The sequence below is a fragment of the Lepisosteus oculatus genome, chromosome 5, assembly GCF_040954835.1.
Source record: "Lepisosteus oculatus isolate fLepOcu1 chromosome 5, fLepOcu1.hap2, whole genome shotgun sequence".
NCBI lineage: Eukaryota > Metazoa > Chordata > Actinopteri > Semionotiformes > Lepisosteidae > Lepisosteus > Lepisosteus oculatus.
In genome coordinates, this window is record NC_090700.1 from 44,466,094 (window position 1) to 44,483,561 (window position 17,468).

General features: G+C 36.2%; 1 protein-coding gene and 1 long non-coding RNA gene across 3 annotated transcripts in view; one reads left to right on the forward strand and one right to left on the reverse strand.

The window, feature by feature from the left end:
- Positions 1-206: 206 nt before the first annotated feature.
- LOC107076884 (uncharacterized) lies at positions 207-6,736 on the reverse strand. 2 transcript variants are annotated; one of them, XR_001478017.2, is made up of 4 exons: positions 6,497-6,736; positions 3,462-3,558; positions 2,056-2,174; positions 207-1,370 (listed from the first exon to the last, which is right to left on the reverse strand). It is a non-coding gene; the product is annotated as an uncharacterized lncRNA (long non-coding RNA). The 2 variants fall into 2 exon arrangements; XR_001478016.2 differs by having other exon boundaries at positions 6,179-6,736.
- A 6,234-nt stretch (positions 6,737-12,970) lies between these two features.
- The window catches only part of tnfaip8l3 (tumor necrosis factor, alpha-induced protein 8-like 3), a 31,065-nt gene continuing 26,567 nt past the window's right edge, over positions 12,971-17,468 (forward strand). Inside the window, exon 1 of the mRNA XM_015343031.2 lies at positions 12,971-13,180. Coding sequence (XP_015198517.1) covers positions 13,135-13,180 — 46 coding nt within the window. The 5' untranslated portion in view covers positions 12,971-13,134. The remainder of the gene's footprint in view (positions 13,181-17,468) is intronic.

Genomic DNA, 17,468 nt, shown 5'->3' on the forward strand with positions numbered 1-17,468 from the left:
ATCTTAGTTTTGAGGAATAAACCTTTAAATTTTAATGATTTTTGTGTGAGAAATAATATTGTGAGAACCAAAGGGGAGCAGACAGCAGTGAAGAGCCACTGGTCTAGACTTACAGTATAGAGTAACTGAACATGCAACAGATGCAACAGCAGAGGGCGATATAATACAATATTAACCCAGCTATGTCATTAATCAGCGAGGTGAATGTAGCTTAGAGAATTAGAAGAAAATGACTAACATTATTTAAGAAATAAAGATGGGTGCTAAAATACGAAATCCGATGAAACTGAATGACACTGGGTGTGTTTATGCTTAGTTTATTTTGGATGCATTTGGATGATGTATCAGGGAATTACGAAAGCGGTCATGAAAACAGATGTCAAAGATGAAGCAGAAGGAGGAGGACAAATGCATGGATCTAAATGATTTGTGAATTCATATATACAGTACTGTACAGCAACACATCACCCCTCTCGGCTTGTGGAGATGGTGAAAAACAACAAAAATATGAACATCTTGGAGCCCTGGAAAGAGCCGTAAAGGGTTTGAGATGGGTTTGTCAGTAAAGCATTTGTATTCTCAAGCCTTTAATTCTCTAATGCAGGTCTGGGATCAGGTCCCACAAGAAAAAACACATATGGGGGTCTTCCCCTGTCTCCACACTTTTGGCCAAACTCAACAGTTACATCTGGCGAAAGCCCAGCACTAAATACCAGGAACGCCTGGGATCTGGACATATGCTGTGTGCACTTACTGGACAATATGAAGACAAATGGTACAGTTCCTCACCTTTCACAGCCTATTATTACTGCATTATCGTCTTTTTAAATACAAAGGTTCTTTAAGGTACCAGCATGACATCTGTCCCCTTCCTGTTTAGAATCCTAAAATATATGTGTTATAAACATATTATATATAAAATCAACCAATGCACTGTGTTATGCCATAAAGACAGCTTAATTTTTTTTTTCCTTTGTGTTTACAAGAGAAGAAAATAGATAAGCAGGTGGTGACCACATACTGTGCTTCCTGGCCACAAACAGGCTTGAGCAGTGCATACCCCCAATACATGCAACTCCTACTCCTTGTGTTTCAAAAGGTCACAGGAATTGAATTTCCCTCAGGGAACTGCAATGTTAAGAGATGCAACAAAACCAGAACAAATTTCTGCCAGTCATTAGAAAATGAACAGTAACAACAAAGAACAAAGTCACTGGAGAGATTGCTTTGGCTTAGCCAGAATTGAAAACAATTCAATTTTAAAAGACCGGCCTGGGCTACCTCTCGGATACACTGCAGGATCCTGTGGGACTCTTTGTTTTCACATTGATGTTTTAGAGGAAACTGGAGCAATCACCTCGGCAAAAGAGCTGTGGAAACAGATGGGCACATATTCAGTTTCCATTTTATTTCAATTTTGTGATGCCACTGGTGAAACAGTCACTTCATCTAAATTAATTTAATGTCATTATGTTCTGTATTTCAATATGGTGACTCAATAGTCGTTTCTATTTAAAAAATACAGATTCACTCATCATTTTAGTATTTTAAGTTTTGATTTAACAATCAAACCCATTAAGGTATAATGTTCTGTTGTTTTTCTAAGTCTGAACAATACAGCTATCTGTAATTGAAAATATTTAATCAAATTAGTGGTATATTATGCCACATTGGACCAAGGGAAATTTCAGCTGTATAATACTTGTGACAATTATAAAACGTGCACTGTTTTTGAAAGTAGAGTCACATGGCGAGGATGGGGTGAAATTTCAGCAAATGTTTCGGCATGGCTCAGCTGGGAAATGACACAAGCCCTAGGGCACCTCAGAGGGCCTGAGTGAGGGCACAGCTCTGACAGAGATAGGCTCCAATAAACAGCAGCTGGCTGTGCTTCAGTCACAGGCTCCTGATTGGCGGGCTTGAGTTGTGAACGTTAACCACATTTAATCTTTTCTGCATTTCTTTGGGATGGAAAAATGGTGATATTTAACAGAGGTTCAGGAGGAGGTCAAATTCCAATCTCGCTCTTCCGCTCATCTGTGTATACAAACTTACTGGCTGCCTTCAACTCTTTTCTAGTTCTTCACCACCCCAACTTCACCCTTGCAGCTGCCTCCCTGGTTCATTCCTCTTTTATGAGAGGGGTTGTGATCCTCAGTCAGCACTGTCATTACCTAAACCAGGAGAGTTAACAACAAAGTATTAAAAATGCTACAGCTTTTTATTCATCAGCTCGCTTTGTTGTTGAAATTGACTGAACTACTCTAAAATAATAAGTGGAACAAGTTAAAGAACTCCTGTCCTCGGATATTGAATTTCAGTCTCTCTTTCTTAATCAATCTTTCCACATAATACTTTGCCATTTTAAAAGGTGTGGTAATTAATGGAGATGAATGCTGGATCCTCCTGAGGTTACCTTTAAGTGCAGTTTTAATCAGTTAATCTCTCAGGAAAGTACCCAACAGCCAGCAGTTTATCACACTTAATAATTTACCTTTTTAAATTTGAAACACTAAGGGGAATTGCACCAAATCCAAGGTATGCTTTAGCTTAAAAACATTATTGAAATTCAAGGGCATTTAACCCATCTTGCTTATTTGATCCAAGTTGTTTCTTGAATAAAAGAATATCAACTTCAGGAACATGGCTGTACTGCAACTAAATGTTCCAGACCCCCACAACCAAAAACCAGAATAGTATTTTATAATGTACTGTACAAAATTGTAAACAATATTCTAAATGTCAGCCAACTTCTGCGTTCTACAATTTTAACATAACATCCCTTGATTTAAATTCTACACTTTAACTATACATTCTGTTTGCCTCTCCACCTTGACTATAAGAAATTAATGTTTAAACAAACACCCAAGCGTTTTTCATAGTTTCTTCGTGCTCATTGTTTCTCATTTTATATTTATACAGTAGATGACATTTTTCCTACCTGTATGTAACACTTGGCACTTGTCTATATTAAAGTTGGCTCATCCTCCTACTTAATTATCTATCATCTGTGAATTTTACTAGCTTATTAACTATAACAGAATATACTGTAGATCACAGTTTATAATTAGGAAGGGCAGTGGTCGTAGTACAGATCCCTGTGGTACTCCTCTAATTACATCACCCTAATTTGAGTGTTAAGCCCCTATCTGAATTCTGTGTAATTTTTCATTATCCTGGTCTCAATCCAAACACTCAGATTATCTTGAAAGTCTGTTGCTTGCAATTCGAGAATGAACCGTATAGGGATATTCTATCAAAAGTCTTCTGGAAATTTAAATATACCATATCATATGCCCACACTGTGTCCATTACTATTGTTGGTAACAGTTCACCAAGATCTGTCTTTGTCCAAATCCATGTTAACCATTACCTATAACCATGTTTTTTTTAATTGATCACTTTAGTAATAAAAAGCACTTCTGAACAACTACTGGGTAGGCAGTAAATGTAAAACTTACAGTATGAACCCTTCTTCCAAAGAGTTATGAGTCACCCTGTGTTCATGCAGTAAAGCTGAACAGGAGCTTCTCAGATGTTTTTCTCAATTTATACTGGCTGGTAAAAAAAGGGAATGAAGACATTAAGTCATTGGTAGACCAACCCACAGACCTTAGTGTTTTCTAAAGAAATGGGGGGAGAGGAATCTGATACCAATAACTCACATGTTGAAATAAAGCAGAAGGCTTAATTACAAAAGCAGCCTTTGGATAGCCACTAAAATATAACCCAGAAAATAGCTATTGCTCACATTGTCTCCCACATTCTTCAAATCAAATGAAAAGCTTCTCAGTTATTTCTAAGCCTTTAGGTATTTTACTATTTCTACAATATGTCATACTTTATTCATGCTTGGCTTTAATTCTGAAAAGTAATATCACATGAATTTGTGTTGCATGATACAGAGTGGCATACAACTGAATTACAGTAAGGGAACAAACACATTTCTCTTTAGAAAAATCCAAGTCAAAATCTCTGTCTAACATGTCTCTGTATGTTACAAAGTCCTCCTATGGAGGAATGTCAAGCAGATATGTAACATTTAACCTTCAAAAACTGGTAAGGAAAATATTCTGAGATAACACAAGAAAGTATGTCTTTACTTTGCACTTTGTTCTTACTTAAGATGTAATGCTGTTTCAGCAAATCCTAATACATATAGGCACCCAAACTTTAAAAAAAACATTAAACTGTAAGCACCTATAATAAAAAAATCCTAAACAAATTAAAAATGTCTATATATAAACTTACATGTAGGAGAAAGCATCCTGTGTTAACACTTTTTTTAAAAGGACATTTCTTGACCTTCTCACATTTTCTTAGCAATCTAGTACATTTGCGCTAGTTTCCTGTAATACACTTGACTCAGGTTCAACACAAATGAAAAGTGTGGGTTGTGAACACAATTAACACTTAACTGTTTTCTTCAATAGTGTTTTGATGTTTATGTTAAAATTATGTAGCCTTGTCTGTTAGAGGCATTTCTATTTACATCAATGACAATGATATTCATTATGAAATGCTGATAAAAGGGATTAAAAATCTATTGGGCAAAAGATAAAAGGATATGTGGACAAAAGTGTGAACACCATTCTACTATTTAATGGAAAAAATCCTTTGTTTGTTCCTGATATTGTGAAATAACTATATATCTATTTTGTCTGTGAAGTAATGAGCAAGAATAGAAACCATTGTTGTTTAAAAGAAAGTAAAAAATATTGAAATACATAATGATTTTTATTTTCTTCAATGAACAAACGCTGCAGAAACTGTAAATGTACAGTAATGACTGTGTTCCTTTACTGTTCATAAATAATCAAGGCTGAACCTGTTTCCTGTACATTTCTGTTACACATTTCTGCTAATCCAGAATCCAGATCACCATTTCCAGGCTGAAAAATTAAACATGGACCAACTCTATTGCTTGTTATAGAAAATGTACATTTCACTTTGTGAAATAATGCCTCAGCTTTACCTAGTCTCACATTCTCTTTTATTCTTCTGGTGCTAATGCAAGTCTTCATTTGAACCTCTTAAGAAAAAATCTGTAAAGTTCCATTTTAGTCATGTTGTGTAACACAAATAATGTTGTGTTATTGTGGCAATGCGTGCCTGTGCAGAAAATGTAGGTACAGATACTCCTACAGATACAGACTAAAAAAGGTCACTCAATTGTAAAACCCATTAAGCAATGTAGTCTTGCTCTCCTTTGATTTCAACTAACAGGTTGCAAATTGTGATATGGAAAATATACATATACTATACTATACAGTAATTATGGAACATACAATTTTCTAGATATAAAATTCATGCGAGGTGCCAGTGATTTTACAGGACAATGTTATTTGAGTGTTAAACTAACAAAACAACCTCCCAAATAAAGATACTCTACTATATATTATTGTGCCCAACATTTAAGGGTATGTAGCATCATAATTGCTTGGCACAACCAGGTGACAGACTGTGCTGAAAAGTTTTGTGAAGAAAAGGCAGCAGAAACAGTCACTCACTTCAAAAGGAGAAACAGGAAATGATTTCTGAGTTTTCATAGATTTACATTTTAAAAGTGATTAGCACCACCAGCCATTATGTGCACAGCCAACACTAATAAGGAATCAGGTTTCATTTCATTATTATTCAGTCTGGTGACTCAATCACACCATGTTCTGGAATGATATTTAGCCAGGCATAAACAACAATATTCAGCTCTCATTACATTAGGCAAAAATAAAGTAGTCCTAAAGAAGGAGTTACATAATCAATCCTGTGGGTAGGCAATGAGTTTGCAGATTGGCTTAGAATAATTAGCATATTACACCATGTGAGAAAAAACAGCCAACATCCAGTTTACTAAACTTAGCTCTTCTAATGATGTAAGTAATCATAATGAGTGATGCATGCAGATTTGTCGTGTGTTGTTAACTGATTCACAAATGAAATGTGCTGATAATCTGCAGGTCTCCTATAACACAAAAAACAGCAATGCTGGGGATGTATTAGCATTGGTTGCTGCTTGAAATCATTAGGCACATTTTAAAATAATTTTCGTTTCATAGAATTACAAGGCAGCAAGGCTACTGCTGATTTGATAATAATATTCATTCCCTATATTCAAAATGAGTATAAGTAAAGGACAGGCTTAACATACAGTATTGGCACTGTTTAAACAAAAACTCACCTTTAAAGAGAAGAAATTGTAGGAATATGCCAGGACTGTTCTCTTTTGAAAAATCACCCATAAACCAACAAATTATATGAAATAATGGCAGTCTTCTAATGTTTTTATTGGATATCTGATAGTGTTGCAAAGATCTGTGCACTGAAATGTGCCAAATAACCTAGCACTGTGAAATAATGTGCACACAGTCTCGTCATAAATGTACTGTAGTACAGTCTAACAATCAAAGATATATAAAATGCTAAGCTTAGTGGTAACTAAATAGACCTACTGTATACGTACGAGTATGCTCAATAAAAGATTAATTTGGTATCCTACCCATACAGTGTCTGGAGATCCTCTGGACCAACGTGTCTGTTCCCAGCTGTGGCATTTAGAAGGCAGGAATTCTGCCAAGTCATTTTCTGAGTATTCATATGTAAGAAACCGTAAAGTAGAGTAGTTGTTTTCTAATTGCCCTTCTAGCAACAAACCCACAGACAATAAAGCTTGGGATTAATTTAGATCTAAAGTAGTTAAAGTGAAAATGCAGCTTTCTTGTTGTTCCTTAAGATAAGGGTCAAGGTGTCAAAATGTAGGCTCAGCTTCAAGAAGGTATGTGCTCCCCTGGTCTGGGGATCATTAACTTTGGTGTTGCTCTTCCCACGCCCACTGTACCTGAAGGAGACTTGATGTCAAGGTTTTTATTCGACTGATGATACACCAGACGGGGTCACCCCGAACGTTTGAACGTTGAAGTGGCTCCAAAGATATCCCACTTTAATTTTCTCTTAATCCTTGCTCCAACAAAATCTCCAGGCTGACATCATATGGATTATATAGAGAACCTATGGTAATTTGCAGTCAATAGCTGTCTGCAAGCAGAGGTGAGCTGTAAGAGCTTTGTAGCATAATGGAAATTATTTCTTCAACACAGGTTTCACCCTCACATTTCTCATTGGTCTCAGGCTGTCAAGTAATCTCCTCCTTGAGCCGGAAACATTAGTATTTAGGAATTAAAACCAACTGACAATGTCATTATGTCTCAAGTGAAATGCATGTCTCATTGACTAAACAAATGAGAACTAAAATAGGGCACACAAATAAGTGCCTGTGGAAGGAGGAAAGAGACTAGAGCTCCCAGAGAAAACTCCCTCAAACATGGCAAAGATCTTAAACTCCAAAGAGAAGAGCCTTAGAGCCCAAGTCTAGTATCGATTCCAGAACCAAAGAACTGTGATGTACCATTGTACTGGCCTCTGGAGAACAGGTCTGTAGCAAAACATGTCCTCAGAGATGGAAACTGACAGAAAAAGATGGGAAAGAAGATAAAGCTTCCCCCCATAGTTTTTCTTCCAACTAGCAACAGTCATTACAAGAATAAGTAGGGTTTTTAGCTATTTCATTCCAACATGGGTGACTCACTCCACTTGCCACTGCAAAGTGTTTGAATATGTTCTTAATAATGTATAACTTATATTCTCACTATGGCATTATGGAAAAGGTCTGCATTTTTAAGTCTCTGAAATGAATTTCCATATGAATAGTTTGTCAGACATTAACAGCACGGAAAACAGAATTAAGAGGCAGCTTTTTCAATGTGACATATTGTGATTAGCTGCTTAAAGTGTGTTTTCATAATTGCTCCTATAACGGCACTGGATCATAAATGTGAAAAAAAATTCTAAATGAAAAAAATTCTGTTCTTCCACTCTGGGAACCTGCAGTAACAAAGGAGTAGGTCTTCATCCTTAAACAAATCACTCAGTCATATTCTCCACGAAACACTGATAGGAACAGGCTGATAACTATCTAGAGTTACCTAGTCTTATTTTCATATATCAAAATCTAGAGTCACCTAGTCCTATTTTTAGATATTTAAAATTTAGTTATCTAGTCTTATTTTTATATATTCAAATAATAAAGACATTTACATGCACCTCAGACCTCAAAAGTTTGCACAATGGCATCATTATCTAGCATAATCACTCTTTTATGTACAAAAAATCATTTCACTAGAATATTGCTGCTAATGAGAAAACAATTCAATCTCTTCAGAATTAATGAAAAACAGCTTGTTTGTTTATGAGAGAGGTTTATTCTGATTGTAAACAGCCATTGAAAATCTAATAAACATCAGTTAAAAGATCAAAATCCTCAAATGTTTCTTACAATGAGACCTGTATCCAGAAACATAAGGGTATGTGACATTTGTCTGGCTCAATTCCATCCATCCATTTCCATGTATCCAAAACAGGGTCATGGGACAGCCAGAGACTATCCAAGCAAGCAATGGGCACAAGGCAGGATACATCCTGGACAGGACACCAGTCCTTTGTGGAGTACACACAGCCACAGACATGCACACACTCATTAGGACTAATTTTCCAAGAGGCCAATTAACCTACCAATAGGTCTTTGAACTATGGGAGAACCAGAGGAAATCCATGCAAATGGGGAGAACATTCAAACTCCATGCAGATAACACCCCATGTCCAGACTTGATTCCAGCCTTTTATTAATCACACCCATGTGAAAATGTGAACTTCTCAACAATTATTAATTAATTAATTATTTCATTCCTATGTACATGTTAATAATTAGTGGCCATCTAGCAACTGCAGTCCTTCCTCTTCCTGCCTCACCAGCATATATTGATGTAGTGCAAAACATATAGAGGTTCACAGCACTTCAAAAAATACCCAGACAGAAAGTATTCGCTTGCTTTCTGTGTCTGGCTTTAATTATTTCCTGGAGTTTGCCTCCTTGTAGGCAACTGCTTTGCCAAATTACTAAAGTACTGTAATGTTTTTTCTACTGGAGAAAATATCGAAAAACAACAAAAAACATAAAGCTGGCTTATTTATAATACTGAATTGAACAGATGGACAGGGGTAAACAAAAATTGGGAAGGTCATCCAGAAAATAACAGCCACATGATCGCCTCTAATGAGAATGCTTGCGAGAAACTAAATTATTAGCCTTCTTCAATAGTCTTATAAAATATTCTTATTAAGATTAAAATATCTTAATTTCTCCATTGAATTTAAGTATTAATGTACCATAGATGTTTTTTCATATCCCAATTCTTTAAACAGTTAATGTAAAATACCAACATTCCTAAGTTAACTTTCTCTTCTAATTTGTTATCCACAAAATAGATTTGTAGTCACTCAAAATAAATCTTCTTGTATGTTTTAAATCCTTTGGTATCCATCTACATGTAATTATATTTGGTGTGATGGCATGCAGCATCTAATTATATCCTGATTTCAGCTGTATATAACTTTTTAGATTTTAATATTCCTGCATCATACACTATGCTCAGGTTTAGCTGCTGTGTTTAATTATTAGCTTCTATGTGTTAATAAGCATGCTTCAAATCCAGATACACGTCTATTGTAATTATTAATATCAGGTCAGCCAGAAGGGGAAAGACTTACACCAAATCATCGTCTTCAAAGAAACCTTCAGCTCCCAAGCCTGTGGCTGATGGAACTATCTAGGTATACAGATGAGCTAATGCTGAAAATTCCAAATTCTTTTAACAGGAAGCTTCTGTAATCTGACAGCCTGGGATAAAACACCAATCTTGAAAGATCCACAACATATCATTATAAAATACAAAAACAGTGTAGATCTTGCAATCATATATCATATGCAATGATTAATATCATGTAAAACATAAAATGTGACTACGATATGTTGCTAAATAATGTACTCCTCATAACAAGGAGAAATTAACCTTTGCTCTCAAGCAAACAACAAAATCATAAAGATTATTGCCTATTCTATTCACATGTGAGTTCTTGATATAATCATATAAAGGTCACCCACTTCCATAGATCCAGTCATGAACTGTGTTTATTTTATATTCCAGCAGGTCAATCAATGGCAAACAAATCCACATTTGCAATTACTGACCGGAGACCCATTTATACGAGAGGATACTTATTAGAACCATTGCAGTAAAGTACCTTAATAAAAGGGTACGACAGGGGTAATTTATTTGAGATTTGAACCCATGACCCACTGGTACAGAGCACAGAGAACTCACCACTACTCCACAGACAGGCAGCTCTGGACACACCCGCAAAAAGCATTACACATACAGTAGTCCTATTAATTGTTAAGTGCTGGGATGTAGCTTTACACAAAAAGGAATGCATTAGCTTTGATCAATTAGTGTTCTAAAAGGGCTTTAGAGAGCTCTCTTAAAATAGATTTATTCTTCAGAGTAATATCATTCCCAATGTTCTGTATGTAAACATTTACAAAGAGATTACTGAGCTACTCATTTGTTATAAAAAATGCAGGTTTGTGTTTGTGTTGATTATTTTACCAACTCCCACATTTTCTTAAAAGCATCATTTTTCGAGGTAAAGCTACAAAAGCTTCCGACAGAACTCCATGGTTCAAATCACCAAACACAGTAGTTACAAGAGCAAACATGATATTAATAACTGTAATTGAACAGATATTTTGTGCAATTACAGTATAGTGCTCAGACAAGATGATTGGAACATAAAAATGAGTATTTCTAATAATTTGTGACTAATTTGTTTCTATTGTTCTGAGTGTTGTCTATTTTATAAATTAACATACTGTAACATTAGACACATTTTATTCCTGTGTTAAGTACATTTAAAAACATTTTAACAATCATCTCACATCATACTTACAGTATATACAGTATGCGCATCATTATAGAGAAAGAGGTTAGGCAATAAGATGCATTGTACAGTAATTAGTAATAATAATTCCTTACACTTATATAGCTCTTTTCTGGACACTCCACTTAAAGTGCTTTACGGGTAATGGGGACTCCAATTGACTGCTGGCTGAAAAAAATCATTTTTCTCTCAAACTCCAATAAAAAGAAGACACATTGAGAGATTTCATGCAGGGCAATGTGATAAAAAAAACTGTATTTTTTAATGTGAAGTTGATATACTGTAGAACAAAATTATGATTTCCTAAAGTATCTTTTTGTAATGTCATTTTTCTCTGGCAAGGAAAAATCTGAGGAAGAATTTATTTTTGTGAACTTTGGAATCTTCTTGCACTTTTGGAACTATGAGTTTTGTTCTAATTCCTGGCACGTGTGTTGAACTACTCCTGCATGCAGATTTGCCTTAACTGCGTGTCTTTCACAATGTAGTCTCACCCTCTGCCAAAGGACTGATTTGTGTGGTATGCAGAATGTTTATCATTCACTCCGTTGATGATGTACATCTCTGCAAACAGATCATATATACATATTTCAATATCTCAGTCAAATCCAGGTTATAAGTATAAAAAAGGCTATCCTATCATTCAAAGACACTAAAATAGAATTAACCTCTCTACTGCACAATCATCAGATATTATAGTAAGCTAAAAAGGTTGATATATAAATTTTCATTTGTATTCAAACAAACCAGTTGAATTACATCTTTAAAAAAAAAACAAAGATGTAATTTGGTCTTTTATGTTCTTTTATGCTTGCACACAGTAATTACAGAGTACCTCACATGAAAGTGAGGTTTGAATTTTCAAAGAAACACAAATCCTCAAAACAAGAACAACGTAACGTAACGTAAATCGTACAAAGAACTACAATAGCTTGTCTAATAGGAAAAGTGAATGGCTGTTCCAGTTTCACTTGAATTATTTCTCCTACAGAACTCTTCCTCCTTGGTTATGTAGCTTTTCTTTCTGTGCTCAGATAAACAAACGTTTTCTATCTGTAGGACTCTCCTTAGTATTTTGCAATTTGTGAAATAAGAGATCCTAACATTTATAATGCATTGCAGCTGTTATATGTATCGATTGCTACAAATAGGTAAGAGCCCAGATACACTTGGCCCATTAAGCATTTTACCATAACCATAGAGCAGCTGTGCTGGGGCAGGACATACAAGCATGCAAACATCACTTAGCAGGCACCTGGTACTTTTGGTTGGGTCTAAGCCATGCATACCCACATAACTCCTCAACCACTGTTTACAGTCAATAGCACAAGCTATTAACAGTTTAGCTGACCTTACCTTTCAGCAAATCACTGGAAAACCAAAGTGCAGTTCTTATCTTTTATCCTGTTATGATGTTATCTGCACTCAAGACCCCCCTAGGCATTATGGCATATTAAACAAACCTGTGTAGGAAGGGTGGAAGGGTAGTAAACTGCAGTCTACATAAAAATCTCTGTATGCTGCCTGAGGCTTGTCAGTTGAACAGTCTTTGTTGAAAATTCTGATCCATAAATAATTTTGCATTGAGCTCGGTATACTGCATAATTACACTTTACCATCTTACTATATACATAATATCAAAATAGTGGTCTCAATTTATTCAACAGTTATTGGAAAAAAGTTTTTCTCAGTAACCAAACATTAAGGTTTACACCTCAGTAACACAGCTCTTCCTTCATGTTCTCATTAGGTAAAGAGTTAAACCCAGCAGAGACACATTTTTGACACTTCAAAATAAGAATTACAGTAATCTTCTTCTGACCCAGATATGGGATTAAATGTATAGTTGTGCTAGTTGATTTATTTGATTTTGTAAATACAATGGCCGAGGAATGCTCAATACTGTCATTAGTCTACAAACAATATACTTTTTATCAAAAAGATCAACAGTTCACCATATCCTCAGTCACCGGACTCAAGAGAAAAGCTCCTGGCATTCTTATTTTATCTGCATGTGATTGTTTAATGACTGTCTGAAACAGCCAATGGCATTCAGAAGGCTTGCCTCTGCTCTGAAGTGGCTCTGTCAGCTTTTGCTGGCTGGGAGGTGCAAAAGCTATTGCAATTCTCAGTGCTTTCAGGGGCATCCAGCTCTGACTCAGAGAGAGAGGAGGAGAGAGCGAGCTTAGCTTAGTGTCGGTGCCAGCTCTTTTCTATACACAGCTGCTACTTCTCGACTCAAAAAGAGTTTCAGTGTCACAGTTAAAGAATTAAGTCTGCAGGAAAAGCAGTCCAACAGGAAACATGGATTCAGACTCTGGAGAGCTAAGTGAAGGAGAGCTGTCTCCAGGTAAGGGATTGGTTTTATACCCATTTCTTCTGCTAACTTGGTAAAACCAGGCTCTGCTTGAAGCCTTCTTTGCATTGTAAGAAAATAACAGTGGGGACTGCATTAGTTACAAGATCTTGCAAGCTCAGGCAAATGCTGTCACAATCTTTATCAACACATTATGTTTCAAGGGATTTTTAATTCAGTGTTGCTTCAACGCATCATTAATAGATGTTTAAAAATAGCAAAAGTAGGATTTTATTCTTAGATCAGGTAAATCATCAGATCTACCAAATCTATAACTCTTGCTATGGATGCTGGAAGAGGTTCAACTACAAAGATAAGATTGGTTGTTACTAATCACTTTCCAGAGGTTTACTGCATTTCAGCATGTCCACACATTGTAGAAACATTTTCTATTTCTTTCAGGAAGTCTATTTCAGATTCATCAAGAGGAATTCTATTAAGATTTAATTGTTTGAGTATGGCATAAAACAGGCAATTTGCTGATCCTTCAAATGAATAAGAAAACAGCAGAATTACAGTGGATTCCCAAGAAAAACCTTTCAGCTATAATAAATTGCATCTCTCCTTATCTTTCTGTCAAGGCCAGTCCAACTTGCTAGATTTCGTCTGGGGAGATAGATTGTTTCCTTGGCCTTTTTGTTTCCGGACTGACCTGTATATTTATCTGCAGTGTGAATAGACCCTGAACATAACATTTGGTGCCAGTTCCTGGGCTTTTATTCTAAATTATGTTGACAGGTTAGAAACACAAACATTTATTCACTTAAAAGTTATACATTTTATAGTGGTATCTTTTATAAATCTAGTACTTGTTGATCTCCTGTTGATTACAAAGCATTACCCAAACCAAGACAAAGACTGAAACTGCACACATGCTGCATGGGGAACAGTATTTTGGTCTTGAATAATGAATTGTTCTCACACTCTACAGTAGAAAGCACAAGTACTTGTCTTTGCATTGAAGAAGAAAGATTCAGTTTTACAGGTGGTTATAAACTGGAGAATGTTTCTTCATCAAGCTGATGCGTTACTATTATAATGAGCTGAATAAATGACTTCCCCTTATATTCCAGTACATTAGTAGTTTATGCCTGATACCTGTAAGTAATTAATTCATATATATATATATTATATTATATAAAGCCTACAAAATTCAATTTTGATGTAGCCAAGCATGTTTTTTGAGTGACTGTGTGGTGAAGAAGAAGCTCCCATCTCAGTGCAGTAACATAGATACTCCTTCAAGACCAATCTGACCCACTTGGAGGTGAAATTTACAGTGATGAGGAAGGTACTGACCACACAAGATTCATTAGAGTTGTGAAGAAAAGCAAAGGATGCTGATCAGGTGGGAACCATGAAATATTAGGAAAATTATTCACTTTGGATTATAGTTGTTAAAAACAGTAAGTGGTGATGATTAAATCTTCTGCAGAGTGAGGTTTTTGTGTTTGGTTATATAAGAGATTAGTAATAGTGTAGCACATTAAAAAAGGCAATTTATTGATCCTTTTGAAAAAATTTAAGGACACACCCAAAGACCCTATATTATTGGATTCAGCATCTAGTGCTCTTTAGCTTTAGTGAATTTTATGTCAGATGTGAAGACCAACAGCAAATCTGGAGAGATTTTCAATCGATAAACTATGTATCCATAGGGATTACAGTTCTAAACCCAGCTGAGCTTTGAGGTCACTCAAGACCTGGCAAACAAACACAAGACTCAATTATAATTTGACGAGGAATGACAGCAGCTAAAGCTTCTGTGATGGTTGAATCACTCATCGAATTTATTGAAAACTTTGGCTTAACCCACTTGGCTGAGGGCCATGGGGGGGGGGGATACTAGGACCCCCATGCGTCGTGAAGAGGTGACCCAGGGGCTGCTGGTGGAGGTGGAGATGGAGTGGAGGAGGGATGTGAAAATGAGCAAGAAGGAGGAGAGGGTGATGTGGTGTATATAAGTGAACTGAGGCGATTACGCCAGGATTAGCTGCAAGTTGCGCCAGGTAAACTGAATTATTTTGGCTGCCTACATTCCACCAGCATTTTCATTAGAACTCCATTTAGGATCACATTTAGTAATAATTAAGAATTCTGAATTAATCTGGCTCTTGGATGAAAAGTAGAACTTTGTGGTTTCTGTGGTGTTTCAATCAATGTGATATCGTCACACAGCATAGTACTGAATCACATTATGGAATCTTAATCCTTCTCAGATCTGGCTGTAATAAAGGCTGTGACTCTCTGTTCAGTGCAACTCTTTGTCAAGGAGTTGTACCTTAAAAGTAATTGGTTTGAAAATGCATTACCACACTCACTTTTGCGTCGGTGTACTGTGTTCTGTGGCTATGCCTATTGAGACCTGCTTCTTTTAAGTCTTCTGTGCACAATTAGTTACAAAGCAACAGGCAGCATTTAATCCCAGAGAGGTCACACTCATCGATGTTATTTTGTGTGCTACTGCTCCTAATGCATGGCTTTTGTAAGTAAAACATTGATCTGGCTGTGCACACAACAGTCCATCCCAACAGATTCTCTGAATTTGCAGTCGTGTGCATCAGTAAAATTGTTGGCCCTGGGACATGATTGAGAAACTGTCAAGAAATATTTCTGTACGGCACAGAGAAAGGTGATTCAAAGCAACTGTGAAAGTATAACAATCAACTTCAAAGACTTTGCAATCATCTAAGTAGATGACATGCAAGCTTTCTGCTGCCAAGGCCATATTTTAAATTAAAACAAAATTTTCATTTTTCTTTCAAACTGCTTTGCTATGCTTATGTTACCGATAGACAGCATTATATATGGCCAACTTTTAACTAACTGCAAACAAGCTCAGTGAGCATAACACTACATATCTACAATAATTAGCTTGGTGTCTATAATAGCTGTTACAAATCAGTGACTGGTTTCTAGTGAATTACTGCATGCATGAGGTGTTTACATAGTTATGTAGTTTTTAAAACAATATCAAAAATGGTGTATATTATGGCGTTTATTATTAATTTCTGCATGCATTTATATTAATAATGCTCATTCCAGAATTTAATCAGACTCATGAAAAAAATAGTCATATTGTATCTAATAGATGATCATAAGGTGCCCATTGGTTTCTTTCTGGCAGTGATGTCATAATAATGACAGTTTAAGTATAATTTGTTTCTGTTGTGGCTTCCTTGTCATTTTAGAAATCTATTATTAACAAAGCTGACAGCTGCAAATACAGCAGCTACCAAAGAGGGCTTTGCTAAACAGCCAGAATCACATCTGCTAGGAACAAGCTGTGATTTGAAAGTTTTTAAAGAACTGAAGGGACAAAATAAATGAATTCAGTCGATCTCAAGATCTATCGTTGTGACACGTTGTGAAAAAAAACACTTCTAATGGCAATCAAATATTTTGAAGAAAAAAATATGGTCTTCGTGGAGGAGAATAATTTGAGGGCAATAAGAAATGTAGCTGCAGAACTATGTATTTTCACTCTTCAAGTTTTGTTGCACTAATTTATTAAATGTGATTAAATATACTCATTAGTGAGTGACGGACATATTGTATTAAGACTATCTATTGTCTCATTAAAACTATCAGTAAACCTCTTCATAACAGCATGATGAAACAGTGGTTGGCATTACTGCCTCACAGCACTGGGGCCCTCAGGTGCGTGAAATTGCCTCCGTGTCTGTGTGGATTTTCTCTGGGTGCCCTGCGACGGACTGGCATCCTGTCCAGGGTGTATCCTGCCTTAGCCTTATAGGCTCCATCTGTCCCATGGCCCTATATTGGATAAAGACTTTAGAAAATGGCTGGATGGAACTGGGAAACAAATTGAGCCTCCCAAGATGAGCTGGAATCTGTAGCTGAGGGAGCTCCTGCTCGACATTCTAACACTGCAGTTTCCACCAGACTAGGATTGAAAAGGGATGGATGGATAATTCTCCTCAGTATAGCTGATGGCATATTGTTCAATTATCTTTCTTTTTAAACAGACCATTCAAGCTATGGTTGCTGTTTATACAACCATGTTGTATATGTGAGTAATATCTGAAAAGGACCTTGCTCAAATGTATACCAGCAGAACTGACACCTGGGATTTGAAGCCATCACCTTCCCATTAAAGAGCCCCTCTTTACTGCACCACACAACACCTTTACAATAAAGCAAGCCAATATCTACATCTGTGACTAGAACAAAAGCAAAATCCAGCTAAATTAGCACTCTCCATAGCAGTGACTAAAAACGCATAACTAAATTAACCATGTCTTGTGTGTAGTGAGAGGTG